The sequence below is a fragment of the Hemibagrus wyckioides genome, linkage group LG13, assembly GCF_019097595.1.
Source record: "Hemibagrus wyckioides isolate EC202008001 linkage group LG13, SWU_Hwy_1.0, whole genome shotgun sequence".
NCBI classification, from domain to species: Eukaryota; Metazoa; Chordata; class Actinopteri; order Siluriformes; family Bagridae; genus Hemibagrus; species Hemibagrus wyckioides.
Genome location: NC_080722.1, coordinates 15174284 through 15191616, shown reverse-complemented (window position 1 = coordinate 15191616; position 17333 = coordinate 15174284). Strand labels below are relative to the sequence as shown.

Here is a 17333-nt window from a genome sequence, read left to right as displayed (position 1 = left end):
AAATGAGATGCCTCCATAATAGCAAGCTGCAGTGTCTGAGCTCCATTAAGCGTTACTTAAAACTTATAAACATTTCATCTTTTTACTGATTTATAATTTAATACTGTAATTATCATAATTTAATATATTCTTTGTTTTTGGAATTTAATTGAAAATCGATCTTTTATTATTTTTTGGAAAATACAATTACTTCCCCTTATTTGGGGATTCCATTTTATTCATGGAATGCTATTCCTCCTCATATTTCTGTTGTTATAGGTATAAACATTTAGAGAGAACGGCATTTTTTGAATAGACGTTTTTTTCTCAGATAGAAAAAAAAATGCTATTCAAAGGAAATAATTAACAGCGATGATTCAGTGCTTGTTAGATGCTCAGTGAATTGCTGTATTTGGGTAAATGCCTTAGATGTTTTGGTGTCACTAATGAGCAGAGTGCATACATTTTCCATCTCAGTGCAGCAGATTTCAGTGATAGAGTACCACTGATATTTGGGAGGTTATTTTCTTAACCTTTTACAATTATACTTTATTTATTTATTTATTTATTTATTTTTACCTGAAATACATCTTTTTCTAGTAAGTCCATAGACAAGCAAGTAGCCCACAGAAAATGGATCTATTTCTGTTACATTACAGACCAGTGGAATTGTACATACCAGTGCAATGTGTTATATAAAATGGCATGGTAGCACAGGAATGTGTTCTGGAAACCCAATAGGAATCCATTATCATTTTTTTTATTATTTATTTTGGCTGCTGATAACACCATGCTGCTTATTTCCACTCATACCAATCCAAAAGTGCAAGTTGTAGCAGGCTGCAGTTGTCCCCTCACTTTGTCATGGCTGCAAGGAGCCCTCCACAGATTACGCTTCTCCAGTCGTTCCTCCCACAGCCCGATGTGAAATGATTGTCATTGTTTATACTCTACTCACCTGGCTTCACAAATTCACCCAGAGTACACACAAGGCTACCAGAAGACATTATGCAGACTCAGCTCAGTGGATATATTCACTCTGCTAAGAATTTTATGACCTAGCATAAACATGTGGTCTACAATAATCCCTCATAAACAAGGACGTGTTAGAATACAGAGCATTGTGCATTTATTGAGCTTTTACAGGGCATGTGTTCAGGTGAAGCTGTTCCTTTGTGGGCTTTATTGTTCTTGTTTTTACAGATGAGTGTGAAGCAAATGCACTTCTTGTTGTACAGGTATGAGAATCTTGGTGACTCTCCTGCTGGACACTCTCCCTATGCTGGGCAATGTGCTGCTGCTCTGCTTCTTTGTTTTCTTCATCTTTGGGATTGTTGGGGTCCAGCTATGGGCTGGGCTGCTCCGTAACCGCTGCTTCCTGCCTGTGAACTTCTCTGTGTAAGTATCCAGTGAAAACTCTGAAAATGTTATAATCTTTTTTTATCATTAAGCCTATATCACATCACCAAGGTAGTACATAAACAACTCTTTGAAAAATAAATTCCCAAACGAATAAATGCAAGTAATTTGATGCAGTCAGAATCTTTATGACTACTTTCTGTACCAAAGCCCAAATTACATAGCATCATGTCTTGGCTTAACTGAATCCCAAACTGTCTCACAATGGTGATTATCTTAACATCAGATTTGTTCTAAAGTGTTAAATCACTGTGAAGCAATAAATTCCAGGTATCCATGTGCCTCGGATTTGTCCCAACAGGTAATTGAAGCTATTTGCGCTGCTAATTTGCTGTGTCACTTTTACTCAGAGGAGAATATGTTTCAACAGACAGCCCAATTATGCTCTGTCAGAGCAAAGCCCCATTAGAGCTAGTTGTTACTGAGCTTCTCATACTGTGGAGCTAGTTATAACTTGGCAAACATAAGAGATACTGGTGTCCAAATTTGAGCAACCACTGATAATGATGTACACAATTGCTGCTACATGACAGAGTACCCAAAATGCTACAGTGTTCATTCTTAAAACAGCAATTCTGATTAGTCAATCATCTCACACTTCTATAGGTCACAGTGTTCCCAAGGCACATCGTAAAGGTTATGTACATACATGCTTGATAATTGTAGCTGCATGTGCAGCCTAAGATAGACAAGCATGCTGTGGCAAGTTGGGTGAGATTTTTCTGAATCATTCACTACTCATGGTCAGAGAAATGTATTTTCTCTCAGTGTTTGTTCTAGTTACATCATCTTCTGGCTCACATCTTGTCATATAGTTGACGTATGAGTTTCAGCATCAAAATGTTTTGCAGAACTTACTGCGCCTCAGCAGAACAACTTTCAACCTTATAGTCCAATGAATTATTATTAAATTTCCCATAATTTACCAGTTCTTCAGGTCTGTTCTGAATGATGAATTGATCTGCCATGTTTAAAATTGATACACCATTTCTATGTACATCAGTCCCCAAAGTGTAGACCTGCCCAATTACTACCACGATGACGATGAGAGCCCGTTCATCTGCTCTCTGATGGGGGATAATGGCATGCGCCACTGCTACTCCATTCCTATTCTGCATGAGGAGGGTATGAAGTGTCAGCTGGATATGGGAGCCTACAACAGAACAGATAACACCACATGTGTCGATTGGAACCAGTACTATACCAACTGCTCTGCTGGGGACGTCAACCCTTTTAAGGGTGCCATCAACTTTGATAACATAGGCTATGCCTGGATTGCCATTTTTCAGGTGAGTTTTCAATATGAATTTTGTATCACTGCCAAATATTAAAAAATGTTTTTCAAATTGAACATGACCTGGTTTGAACAAGGGTGAACTGTGTCTCAGTAATGAAGGCTGTATACTAAAACATGGCTTCTGTCCTTAGCTCACTGACATCAAAATGCTGTTTTTTATGACACTTCGTTCTGAATTTAACCATAACATGCTGCCACTTGGGGTTTTGGAAAAATCTTCTGTTTTTAGAATTTAATTACTGGAACGAATACGATGACAGTGTTCAGCTGTCCCCATTAACATTGTATGACCTTTTATCACAAATCAATGCTTAAATCTTAATTTTTCAGTGCATTATGTTATTAAATCTTGGTTATCTTGGTTATTGGTCTCAGTGGGAATGCTTGTCACATTCTGGAAGAAAAATTCAAATGGAAATCTATTAAATATTTAGAAAACTGCCACATACTGAGGGCTGAAAGGGGTTAAAGGCATAATCGTCCCTTTGCAAACTGCCAATACTGTAGCCTGAAAGTCTAATGGCTCTAAAATGAATTGGTTGACTGACAGCACCTTGTACTATTACTGTAAAGATTAGAGGAGATTTGTTTCTCTCCGTCTGATTGTTTGAGGAATAACAGATGGGATTAAAGAATCAGAGCATCTCTGCTCTAGGATTTTCCCCCTGAGTCTGCTGGTCTTCCAGGTCATGCTTGGGGATCTCATCACTGCCTAATGATGCATTTTTTGAATTCAGAAACAACAGCTGGACTGTGCCATTTGTGTGCTGTGCTAGGGCTGACCAGAATATCAAATAAACACGTTTCTCTTCTGTATTTTAACTAGATTAGAGATATGTAATGTACTGAACATATAATTGCATGAAAGCTGAATCCTTTTTCTTGTCTTACTTTAGGTCATCACTCTGGAGGGTTGGGTGGACATCATGTACTTTGTAATGGATGCACACTCCTTCTACAATTTTATCTACTTCATTTTCCTGATTATAGTGAGTAGCTTTCAACCCATCACACAGCTTTTGTGGACAGGATATAGTGCAATGCCTCCCTAACACACAATGTACAACATGATTAGCGATATAGTACACTGTATATATTTATATATAGACTATATCGCTAATCATATATATTTAGATATTATGGACGTGACTGAATACAAAATATTGGTTGGATTATATTAATAATATTAATACCCACCCTAAATACCACTCAGAAAACTCACAAAGAGACTTGAAAATAACCCAAATATTTCAGGCATTGGACATCTCTTATCTCTCATCTCATCTCATTGGTCACCTCTCCACCACACAGAATGTGTACTGTGCAAAGGGCAGCATATCTTTGCTTGTGTGTAGAAACATGATTTAATTAATTAAAACATATTGTATTGTTCTCCATTCTTATTAAGAATTAAAGAAAGTTATTAAAGAAAGTCTTCACATCATATGAGCAATATCACAGAATACAACAGAAAGGCCCCAGCATTGTGTTACACCCTTATTAGGTATATATTGAATATACAATATTCTGGAATATATTCTAATATATACCTATAATTTAGGTATAAATTATCTTTTTATCTGAGTCAGACTCAAAGAACTCAAAGAGAATCGGCAAGAGAATTTCTTAAATGTTGAATATTTATGTCAAAAGAAATGAATGTATCATTTGTATAGAGACGCATGTGCTGGAGTGGGTAAAAGTGCTATTTGTGCAAGGGGTAATGTATTAGCTATAATGTATTTAATGCTAAACACTCGGTCAACTCCCTGCCTGAACTCTTTGAGCTATTCCGTTCGATGAGAGGTAGTCAAGAATAAGTAGCAGCAATCACTTACACTTCTCCAGCATTATGAGCTTTTGATTACTCTGTAATGCCTAGTAACTGCATAATGTTATATTCATACTAGAACATATTCCTAAATTGTGCTGAAACTGCTATTAAGTTTTTGTCAGTTGTCTGCTCTCTCTGTCTCTCTCTCTCTCTCTCTCTCTCTCTTTCACTCTAGGTGGGCTCATTCTTCATGATCAACCTGTGCCTAGTTGTCATAGCCACCCAGTTCTCTGAAACGAAGCAGCGTGAAAGTCAGCTGATGAAGGAGCAGAGAGTGCGATTCATGTCCAATGCCAGCACACTAGCCAGTTTCTCAGAGCCAGGTAGCTGTTACGACGAGCTCCTCAAATACCTGGTTTACATTGTTCGGAAAGGCACCAGGCAGTTAGGCCACCTAACCCGGGCAGCTGCTCGTCGGGCAGGCATCAGGATATGCGCCTCACCTGCCCTTGAACCTCCAAATGCAAAGAGACGAAGGCACAGGAAGCAGCAGGGCTCCATTCATCACCTTGTCCACCATCACCATCACCACCACCATCACTACCATCTTGGTAACGGGAATATCCGGACTGACAGCAGCCAAGAACTGGAGGTAGCCTCACGAAACCACAACAGGAATGGAGCAGGAACGGGACGTCTTACTCTCCCCACCATTGTGCCTCTGCAGGACCCGTCCCCTTCTTGCTCTGCAGCTCTGGGCTCCAGCAGTGCTGAATCTATACACAGCACCTACCACACAACCTGCCACATGGAGCCACATCGTGCCCCCACATTAGGCCATCCAGTGCTCCAGGCCTACAAGAGGAACTCGGTGCCATTTGCTGCACCAGTGCATAAGAACTATCCAACTCTGCAACCTCGTGTAGCCCTGGAACAGCTCAGACAGAGGGCGCTGGAACCTGGAGGAGCCTGTTGCACTGCCAACATCCTCAGCAACCTCAACATACCTCCAAACCCTATCAATACATCCCAGTGCCTGCTGGACACACAAGGGCCTCCAGGTAAATGAACAAATTGGGGTTGTTTCTATGTTTGGTTTCTTTCCATTCTGTTAATGCCAGCTATTTCATGATTATGGATGAGTTGTTAGATCATAGATCTAATGAAAAAAGGAAACTTGCTTTTCTATGTCTAAAGCCTAAACATTTACCAAATACATTCCAGGGAATTCCTCACGCAAGCTCTCCAATACCAACTGCAGTGGTACAAATTTGGATGCTATGCTGACGTTTGACCCTGAGACCTGCCCCTACTGTATTAAATCACTGGGTAATGATTCAGAGGGAACTGAAGCGAACGAGACCGCAGACTCAGACAGCGAGGGAGTGTATGAATTCACACAAGACGCACACTATCGGGATGGCAGAGACCCCAATAGGAAAAAGAAATTTAAATTAGGGGCTCGGGCAGCGAAGGTAGTGCACTTCTGGAGACTGGTGTGTGACACGTTCCGCAAGATTGTAGACAGCAAGTATTTTGGACGAGGCATCATGATCGCCATCCTCATCAATACCCTCAGCATGGGAATCGAGTACCATGAGCAGGTTAGTGAATCTCAAACTAATATAAACCTGCCATGTTTAACTTTACTGCTTTATCCTAGGTAATTGGCTTGTCTGATGAAGATGTATTAAAAGCAGAGAGGTGCATCTAAAGTCTAACATGTTCATCCTGGTAAGGTTAAATTGCTATATGTATAGATTATTAAGAATCAGCCATGTGTTTGTGTTAAGGGCATGATGGAGTGATAATTCTGATGTGATAAGTTGACTGATTGTACTGCACTTGGAAAACTCTGTGCTAGGGTTGGTGTTATGGTGTCACAGTCCCACAATTGCATGGTTACTTTAAATACAGAGTAAAATGAATTTCAGTCTCCTTTTGGCTGAGCAAAAGGTGTGATTTTTGCAGCTAATCTCTCTTTCATCTTATAATGACTGTGATAAATACTGACAATGTAAAAGTTATTGTTTATGTTAATGTTTTCATCAGAATGATCTTTCTAAAGTCCTGTATGGGTTGGAATATATGTACATGGGGAGGTATCTCTGAATATCTCTGGGATTTTAGCTGTTCAAATCTGTCATGCAGTAATGCAACAGATACACTTGTTTGTGGTGATTATTCTGTATTTTACATCCTTTAAAATGACCAGTGGAAATAACCCTAGGCAGTATATCTCTTGTCCAAAATGACATGTTGGTTAAGACTCTGTGGCTTCTTATTTGGTCTAAAGACACTCCAAAAAGCACTCAATCTTTTCTGTTGTCTCCTGAGAAAATCAAATGAAGACAAGTATTGATTGAATTTAAAGAGCAGAACAATGAAATATAGAGACGGTTTAAAAGGACTCTCCAGAGAAGCAGTGCTTCCAGAGGGTTTTAGGAATGTTTTTGACTGCCTAGAACAGGTACAGTAAAGCCAACTGAAATGTTACTGGCATGTAACCTACTAATGATTAAGTGCAATTTGTGTGACCACAAGCCCTATAACAAGCACCTATAATAAAGAAAAATATTTATTTATATGAATAAATTAGGTGTATGTATAAGGTATGAAATTATAGTGTGTCAAACATGTATGAACACTGTGCATTATCCCATGCCACAGACCTCCTCCGGCATACTTAACAGTCATATTTTCACCATTAGCTTGTGTGTTTTGTTGAAGTAGAAGCGAGAGTGTGATTGAGTGCTGGTTTGTGAATGGAGGGTGGAGCGGGGAAAAGTGAGTGGTAAGGATCTAAGGATAATAGACATTACTGGGAGGCTGAGGCTGGTGGAGCTCTTGAACTCAGGGGTTCTGGGCTACCCTGGGTTATGCAGATCAGGTGTTCACACTACTGATCTTTGACATGTTTTGTCCATGACCTGTGCCGTTTCACCAATCCAAAGGTGACCTGGTAGTCCAGAGTTCCATTAGGAACATCATATTGACACCGACCTTAGTACCATCCACCTGAGTGAAATAGCCCACAGTAACCCAGAACCCATGAGTTCAAGAGCTCCACCAGCGTCATTCTGCCAGTGATGTGGATTACAGACATGTGTCGCTGCACCCGGAATAGGTGTAGATCCTTACCACTCACTTTTCCCAGCTCCACCTTTTATTACGAAACCAGCACTCGACCATGCTGCCCGCTTCCACATTTGATTAACAGCCTGATACTGTGAGACTGCGATATTTTTAGACAAGCTTATCACACTGTGAAAAGTTCACACCCCTACTCCATGCCGGAATGACAGAGCAGTTTCTGTAAAATGGAAGAAGGTCAGGATGAGCAAACTTGACAAACAACTTGACAAACTACAAAACAGATATGAGTCTTAAATCAATTTCCTGTGTCACAAAACACCATACGCCGGAGGATTAAACATGTCCGTGTTCCTCTGTGTCCTGCTTAAGGTGTCCGTGTGAGATGAATAGCAGCAGGTAGTACATCTCTCATCTGCTTAATGGCTTGTGGGATGACACACTGCTGAGAAATGAAAGGTCTTCCTTTGTAACGAAAAAGGACGAGAGTTATGTATCAATCTTTTCATTATAATAAAAACAGAATAACAGACTCGTTGTCTGTAATGTATCGCCTACATTTAAAAGTTTAGACAACACAACGCCTCACACTTTCAAAGGTCCTCTCAGGAACATGATTCACACCCCAGCTGACTGTGGCAGCAGTTCAATAACTTTCTCACTCACCAGAGAGACGCAATGCTCTGATTATTCAACTAGCAGAGGCTTCAGACTTCAGTACTTGTACTGTAGGTGACACTTGATAGATGTTTGTGTGCAGATGGAGTTCTGATCTGCACGCTATCAGCAGTTTCCTTCTCCCTGCCCTTTGTATAACTTTTCCTGAGGCTTGTGGAATTCCAGGCTTTTCACGCATCTTATGCTCATATTGTTTACTGTAAAGGAGTAATTTGGTCCATGCAGGCAAAGGAGCACAAGTGTGAAGGCTGAATTGATGAGAGGACAGCCGAGCCACATCTGAAACTCATCGTCCCGTGTTTACACAGCGTGCTCGCATGCCTTGCAGTCTTCCACATCATCCGGGGGGCACGCACCGTGGTTCATTCGTGCCCACTTGCTGCTTGGAGTTGCTGCCCAGTGCTTGGATGCAAACAGAGAGGAAAATTATCTGCTTTTCACAGAAGTTTGACATTCTGATAAATGTGCTGTTTTTTTCCCCCTTAGTCTGAAAATCGTTCATTCTTGAACAAGAAAACATCCATCATTCTCCTGACTTATTCTAATATGAATCATATTTAACAACTGCTTTTCGTTTTAATCCCAGAAGTCAGTGCATCAAGCATGTGAACTTTTGAACCTTGCATGATAGCTGGTGGGTTAAGTGAACGGGACTAGTGTGCGAGAGCGTGTGACTTGTTGTTGAGTGAATGTGCTGGACCTGAAAGAAAGGCAATGTGAGCTCATGCTCTTCATTGGCTTTGCTATGCTCCTGTGGCGCTAGTGATAGCCTCAGGGAAGGCAGCACGCACACATGGACGGTGTTTCCCTTCGCTGTATCTCCTCTAGTGTAGACTGCTGGAGAAATCTGGCAGAGAAGCTGCCTTTATCTTGTGGCCCATCTGGAAAACGGGAGACGGCCTAAAGAAGGAATGTGGATTTACAAGGTTACTCGGGTTCTTTGACCTAGTCCCTGAGCAAATAAAACTTGATGCCAACCTGCCTAATTGCATCTGTTCTCTTTTACTGTCCTGGAGGTTTTATTGCTCTCTATTTTACTGGCCCAGTCTTCTTATCACCGCCTTTTCTTGTTATGCTTATTGGCTTGGATTGGGATATGGCCCTGTGTTCTCCTGTGGAGGACTCTTTTAACCTCTGTTAAGCAGACAATTGATCGACAGTGACTCCAGAGCTTTGTTCTTTCAGCTTTTGACATTATGCATCACATTTCTAAGAACACTGTTTTCTTCAAGCGCAGACTGTTTGTGAAATGAAACGTTTTGCTTGTTTGAACAACATTTTCTGCTTTCTAACTTCTCATTATTTCTTTTATTTAAAAATAAAATTGATTGATGCTATTGCTTGATACTTTTTGGTCAGTAGGCTACTAGCTTATGTATGTGGAAGAGGGTAGAAAACACTTCTGAGTATCTTAAGCACTTTGCACAGATTCGGTTGGTTGAGTCTTAAAGAAAACGATAAAACAGAACATAACAGGGAACATTAGCTCAGTTGTATATGCTAAGTGCCCAGAATTTCATTTCCAAGCCCAACTGAAGCCTGCAGATGTGCTCTGGGATGTACAATAGTTATCTACTTTCCCATATAATATTACCCACACAAAGAGTAATAGCCTGTTTCCTCCACTATTCAGTGACGATGAATATACTTTTAATCTAAATGAAGTGCTTTTATTATACTTGTGCTGTAATTTTATTAGCCGTGGATCTCAGCATTCATGCCCTGGCTGCAGTACTAGCTGTTACATGTTCTCTCATGCTTAACCCAGAACAAGCCTCAGTATTTGTTGGGTGCCTGTTAATGATACTGATTATAGCAGCAATTTGAGGCCACTTTCCTTCTCATTCTGCTTTCTAACAGGTTAAAGAAGCCTTCAGAGTCACTACAGACAGGAGGCTTCACTTTCCGACACACTCTGTAATCCTGTTATTTCTAGCCTAAACTTTAATCGGCCTGTTTGAGACATAATTACTTTATTATTACATCCTTAACGTATTCATTTTCAAAGATTCCGCTTCCACACTGACAAGCTAGCTTCTCCATTCATGATCCACTGATATCATTGAGTCACTTTGTGGCAGCAGGGACGGGCATATCTCTATTTCAAACATTGACTGTTTCAGTTCCTACAGTTTCAGCAGCACATTGCTTGCACAGCTGATGCAAGATTTTGTCTGATTGTTGATAGAAACGTTGTTGTAGTTATTTTTAACAAATGTACAATAACTTATGGCTCTTTTTAAAGGGTTTTTTTAAAGTAGAACAGTGGAACCTTGGCATACAATGAAGTTGCAATGAAGTTAATTCATTCTGTAGGAGAGTTCTTAAGTAAATTTGTAAACTATGAACATCAATTTTTGTTTCTCAAAGTCAACAGTGAATATCTTGCACTGCAGTTTTATTTACTATTTATAACATGGACCGTGCTGCAGACCAGTCATGCATGAGTTTAGTATGAAGTAAGCTTAGCCGATCACTTATAATTCCATACAACACTACGTACAGTAATTATATATCAGTCCAACTACTACATGTTGTTTGTATAAAGTCGCCGCCTTCCCTGGCTTACGCTAGGGTTTTCAAATCAATTCTTTCTTTCAAGGATTTTCTCATGTATTCCTTACTAATACTCCCTCCACTTATACTCCTATAATAGTAAAGAGCATTTTAAGACATTATAGGTCTTGCCAACATCTTTTGTTCAAAAAAACTCCTTCATTCACTCGAATGCTGAAAAACATGAAATAAAAAGTTCTTGGATTGTGCCAATGCTTATGGATTTTAGGTCATCCGGGTAGAAGTCTTCAAACTGAATTAAAATAAGTTAAATAATGTTTTCTTTTCTAAAACTTCTCCCTCACAACTGTTTTGTATCAGAAATATTTGTAGTGTAGCGTTGGCTTTTTGGATGCTTGTGGAATACGTCTAAGCACACCATGCTGCAGAAACGTCTGCCTGTTTTATTGAGAGCATAAAGTTTTAGCTTAAATAAGCCTCATGAGGAATATAGAGATCTGGTATCATGTTTTTCAGTGGTGCAGTAAGATGCTTCCAGGTGCTCCATCGAGACTGAAGCCTGAATAAAAATAACAGACGTTCACTATAAGAGTTTCTCAACCCTCATCTACAATAACTGCACACATCTTTAGTTTAATGAGAATAATAAAGTCATCTGTACACACCACAGCGAGAGTCATGTGGATATTATTTTAGATCCTGCATATGATCCTGAACATTCAGTAGATGTGTTGTGTACATGGCAAGTTTTCTCTCTTTAATAGATTTACATTTCAGTTTTAAAAAATTTAGAAATATGGCCGATTATTTTTTGCTTGATGTACTAAATTTCAAACCAGTCTTGTAATTTCCTCAGTTTAAATGCTGCTGTGAAGCAGTGGAAAAGATTGGCCAAAAGAGCAGACAAAAAGCTCACGGCTAAAGAGGAAAATAAAAACTCTTGTCTTGGAACAGATAGCTTAAAAGTCTGATGTGTTAATGAAACAGTAATTACTGACTTTAGAATAACTTTACCATAACTTCCAAGAAAATTAACATGGTCACAAAAGATTTCACTGAATCTCTATGTATACAGAATGTGGAATGGGGAGTATTGGGTCAGTGTGGATAACAGCATCAGCCAATTGTGAAAATGTTAATGGAAGATCATTGAAACAGCCTATGCTGAAAGGTAAAAGAAGCTTAATGCTGAAGCAAATCAAATCATATGGCACAGATCAGAGCAATAGAATACAGCACTAATTTCCACCTGTCCGCTGTTAAGTTCTTCATTTCTCCTCCATTTATTTGCACTGGCTTCTCTTTTTCTGCAATCAGCCGACATCAGATGAATATGTATTGTATGCAGACGAGAAGGGCGCTTTATGTCTTTTACTTTACATGGTGCTTATGTATAGACTTTCCACAAAATGCAAACTAATTACATCTGAACTTTGCTGCTCAATGGCACAGATTGGACAAGTCTACTGGAGGGATAAACACCATGCCTCTGAAATATTGCATATTCCTTTAAACACATTAGTCCCATAGCTGTTCAGTTTGCATGAGATTTGATGACTGTTGAGGCCATGGCATATGATGTACATCATTTTCCTACTCATCAATCACTTCACTGAGCCTCTTGTTCTCTGTGGGTGGGGACTGTCATCTCAGAAAAGGACACTTCCAAAAGGATAGAAATCTTTCATCATCCGATAAAGCAGAGCAGTCAGGATAACTTTATATTGATGTGGAGTGACGCTTTTCTGACAAGTGATGCTCAACTGGCAAAATGCCACACAGCACAACAGAGCCATTGTTTTTTCATTTAGTTTGACAAGCTAATCTTTGAATTTGCTGACTCCTGGTATGCAGTAATAAATGATTGAGAATGTGTCAGCTGTGCATCAGCAACACAAAACACTAATTTATTATACAGTGTAAGTAACAGCATGAATGGAAATGTGTAAGTGTTCAGTATTAGTAATGTATGTAGACCATCAACCTCCACTGGCACATACGGTCTAATTACAAGACTCAGGTCTGCCAAGACTGTCTGCAATTGTGAGCATATAATTGCATAATTAATTTGATTAGCATCAATATTCTATACAAAAAAAACATGTATATTGTGTATTGGAAAAAAGGAAAAATCTTGCAAATCCCCATTTTTAATTTTAAATACTTTTGATAGGAATGTAAATCAACTTTCCAGCAAAAGCTACCAAAAGAGCTGGATGTAGGCCTGTTAGTAGGTAGGGTGTGGTTATTGTGAACAGATCTAATCCTGGTCGTCTATGTTCTCCTTCCTGTTAACAGCTTTTCCTTTTACGGTCTCCTGATGGAATGCTTGTCTTCGTGCCAAAAATGTGGCACATGACTTTTGGCTCCACAGTACTTGTAAATGCTTGAAAGTTCAGTTTTAACATTGTCATTAGAGGGTTTGTCTTCAATAACCACTTTACTCCTTCTCTCCACTTCCCGCATACTGCTCTTCAGGATGGGGCTGTCATTGTGTTATTGCTGCTCTGGCTGAGCCGGCCTATGGTGGCATCTGGTTTGCATCAAATGCTGGCGTGCTGGCAGGGGAGAAGCTGATGGTGCTCATGCTGGAACACGCTGAGGATGATTAATACTGTATCCAATACTCTATCGGGCTCTAATCGTTAGATCAGACGCTTTGCCTGTGATAAGGATGGCCAGTGTTTTTCAAGAGGTTTATATCTTGGGCGTGCTGACTTTTGCTCACTGTTTTCAAAACTGGACTCTCATGCCTTTACTTAGAGTAATCATATGAGCTCATTTGTTATCAGAATCCACTGTTGTTTATTTACATCTCGAACCTCAAGGCCACAGTTGTGTTCATTGCCTAATGCCTTTACAGCAGTAAAATCTAGAGGTTTCCCCTTCCAAAAAATAAGTACTATAACTACAAAGTCTCCGTATTGTCTCTGTGTGTTTGGCAGCAAAAACGTAACAGCCCATCAGCGGTCTAAGGCTCGTCTGTTCATCCTTTATTTCTGTATTACTCCCTGTGAAAATGTTCTCCTCTCTGTGAACAGTGGAGTTTGTGTAGTGTACTAAACCCTAGTAAATCCCAACTTACCCTCTGCTGGAGAGCACTGTTTCCCACAGACATTTATGTAACCCAGTGCTGTGTGTGTTACCTTCATAAATTCCAGCAAACACTGAAAGAGTAGCAAATCTTCACCATAACAACCCCCATGGTCCTGTTTGTGGTTCTGGTCTGACTGCTCAGTAAGAGGTTTAAAGCTCCGGGGCAGCTGGCTCGACCCTGAGTTTAGGTTACTGTCTGTGTGCAGTTTAACATGTTCTCCTTGTGTCCATTTGGGTTTACTTTCGGTCCTCTAGTGTCCTCCAAGCCACCCAAACATGCCTTTAGGTGGATTGGCTTTAATAATTGCCTGTAGTTGTCAATTTGTTTGTGAAGGTGTATACATGGTGCCCTGCAATGAACTGGTGTCTTTATTCCTGCCTCACTCCTTACTTCCTAAAGTAGTTACTGAAGATGAATGAATGAATGAATGAATGAGTGAATGAATGAATGAATGAATGAATGAATGAATGAATGAATGAATGAATAAATGAATGAATGAATGAATGAATTAATGAATGAATTAATGAATGAATGAATGGTAGCAGATAATAGGTGGTGAAAAATAGTTCACCTCTTCAGCTCTTTGTATTTCCAGATATTCTGTGACACAGGACTCGCAAAACTTTCTTTCCATTTTATGTTAAACAAATCCATAGAACCGAAATAACTGCAGAGTTCATGTTTTTATTCTTCCTGCAAGTTTTCTTCAGCTCTCTGCAAACCTGAGGGATTTATATGCTGATTTCTTCCCGTAAGGGGTCTTGATTTGAGGTGAACAGCTTCCTGCTGGGTGTACTGTGTGCCCAACATGTCAAACACTGCAGGACCCACCAACACCGCAGCCTCTGAGTTATTGGACCTTGACGCAGTTGTTGCTACTTTGGCTCTGGATTCGAAACGAAATGATAATATCTAATATGAGGTTAAAGTGCAGAATAGTTTGAATTCAGTGTTTAATAATAATAGCTGGATTTTAAATGTCCTTTTATCCTGCACTCTTTTGCGTGACCTGGCTGTTCTCTTCTCTTCTGCAGGCTTCCCAGTGGTTTGCTTTTTGTGGTAAATTCTCTGAGATCATGCTCTTGTTTTTATGGTGATACAGCTATGATTACATCCTGCTTTGGGTTTTTGATTTATTTAAAGGAATAATTTTAGCCCCAGACGAAATTTATATGTTTTCTTTTTCTTACCCAAAATGCAGTCTATTAGCCAATACATATTTGGTGTCCAATTTTTCTTTCTTTTGTTTTGGTACTCTACTTTTGAGGGAAATATATCTACCAAATAACATAGCTAATATCACTAGATTTGTGATGTGGTTTCTGTCTGTTAAGGCAGTCGTGTGGTGAGAAAAAGAGGAAAATTGCAAATAAAAATGTTCTGTAAATGCTTTAATGTTTGCTAACATGAAGCTTAGTTACAGTATTCCTTTTTTCAATCTGGCCTGAAACATCAACAGTTAGCTTTTAACCCTTGAGTGTGATTGAAGTTTTTCTTACATAATGACTTGCTTTACGGATTTTGTCACTTTATTTATTCTTCATATTGAAAGACAGCATTAGAATCAGAATGTCACATCTAGAATCAATGAAAGATGATTTTTTTAATCAATTTTGTGAAAAGATTATGGATGTGATACACAGCTGGATAAGAAATGAACTAGCAGTGCAAGTAGTCTGCCATTTCTTAATTTAGCACCCATTTTATTTCCAGTCCAGTCTTCTGAAATAACAAATTAAAAGAAACTGTCATGCCCTTTAGCGTCAGCACCTCCGTGGCAGTGGATTCGACTTCGCCCTGTGCATTGAGTTTTCATTTTCTCCCAGTGCTTCTGGGGTTTCCTGTGGGAACTCCAGTTTCCTACCCAGTCCAAAGACATGTGTTGTAGGCTGATTGTCATCTCTAAATTGCCCGTAGCGTGTGAATGGTTGTGTGCGAGTGTGTTGTGCAATGAGTCTGTACCCCGTCTAGGAGTCCCTGTTCGATTACACTCATGATTTTTGAACATTTAATGAATCTCTATAGTTTCACACTGATGATTAAAAGAAATGTATCAATTATGTCAAATAAGACTTTGGTCAATTCTTTCAGGATAAAACACATTATGATATATAACAGGAGGAAGAGTTAGTGTGTGTCTGTGGTATCCAGTGAGCTGCATTGGCTGAGCTGCTTTAGTGGAAGATTTAGCACACTCCTGCCTCAGGAGACACTCTTTCCCTATTTATTATTTCATTGTTTTCAGCTCGGTGAATTTTTTTTTTAAATTTGTGGGCGTAACCTAATGCAAATTGGCTGTGCAAGGCAAAAATAGTTGAGTCAAACATCAAATTTAATGACTTGCCTCAAAATGATGTTACTCCCCCAGATGTTAAAAGTGCGCAGTCTGGGTTATAAAGGAGACGTCTGGAGGCGTAGCAATGTTTGCATTCATTTTCTGAAAAACTGTTTCCAAACATGTACTCTTGTTAGAAATTATGTCTGGTCCCGCAAGACTAGCATCATTTAAACTATTATATCTTCAGTAATTCTTCTTTACAGCTGACTTGTTTTGGAGAGATTTGATTAGCATGATGCTGATTGCTCAATGCAGCTGGCTTCTAAACTGAGTCTAAAGTGTGTTAAACAACTGTGCTAAACAGTGAGGGAATGTGTTTACACTGACGTTATTAATCCTGCAGTGATAATTCTGTTACCATTTTCACCAAATACAACATTCATTCATCATACATGCCCTGCAATCTAATGTATGCAGACTTTTAACCAGCAGGAGGCTGCTTCTATTTTCATGTATATCAAATGGTATTCTAATATTATTATGGATTAATTGGTAGAATTCAGGAGAATTATATTTAGTCATCCTTAATTATTTACACTATATCTACGGTTAGGTTTTGTTTAATATTTTATTTCTTATTCATTCATTTTTAACCAAATCAGGTTAAAGCCAGAACAGAGTTCTTGTGAGTAGGTCAGTGTCCTAATACCAGCGACACACACTGAAACCTGCTACACTCTCAGAAAAGCTTATAATGATGTAATGCATTGCAATATCTTTCTCACCATCATATTGTTATCCTCCTCATCCTTGAATTAGAGTATTAGATATTCATTAAAACCCCTTACATTGGAAAAAAAAACCTCGGTGGGCCTGGTACATTGCATGATTACTCTGTGTGTGTGTGTGTGTGTGTGTTTAGATAACGTATTGCATAAATAATGTGAGTGCTGCTGCTGTCAGGAGCAACATGGTTAATGTTGTTATTAGGGGTCCAAGAACCACAAGTGCTGGAACCCTGTTGTTTTGTAGATTATGAGCATTAAATTGCATAATATGCAATACCTGAGCTAGTCCCAGGATTTTTGGCCTATTTTTGCCAAATATGAAGCATACAACATACTTCAAAAAAATGGCCTCCATAGAGGTCAGGTCCAAGCAGGAATTTTACAGGGTTAACACTGAGCTATGGTCCTAAAAT

The 17333-nt window shown here is 39.3% G+C and overlaps 1 protein-coding gene across 14 annotated transcripts in view; it reads left to right on the top strand.

The window, feature by feature from the left end:
- Positions 1-17333, top strand: part of cacna1g (calcium channel, voltage-dependent, T type, alpha 1G subunit) — a 171697-nt gene that overhangs the window by 94902 nt on the left and 59462 nt on the right. For all 14 annotated transcript variants that reach the window (XM_058406476.1, XM_058406481.1, XM_058406480.1 and 11 more), the window contains exons 6-10: positions 1218-1377; positions 2402-2687; positions 3592-3684; positions 4705-5530; positions 5694-6073. In XM_058406476.1, the coding sequence (XP_058262459.1) occupies positions 1218-1377; positions 2402-2687; positions 3592-3684; positions 4705-5530; positions 5694-6073 (1745 nt within the window). The remainder of the gene's footprint in view (positions 1-1217; positions 1378-2401; positions 2688-3591; positions 3685-4704; positions 5531-5693; positions 6074-17333) is intronic.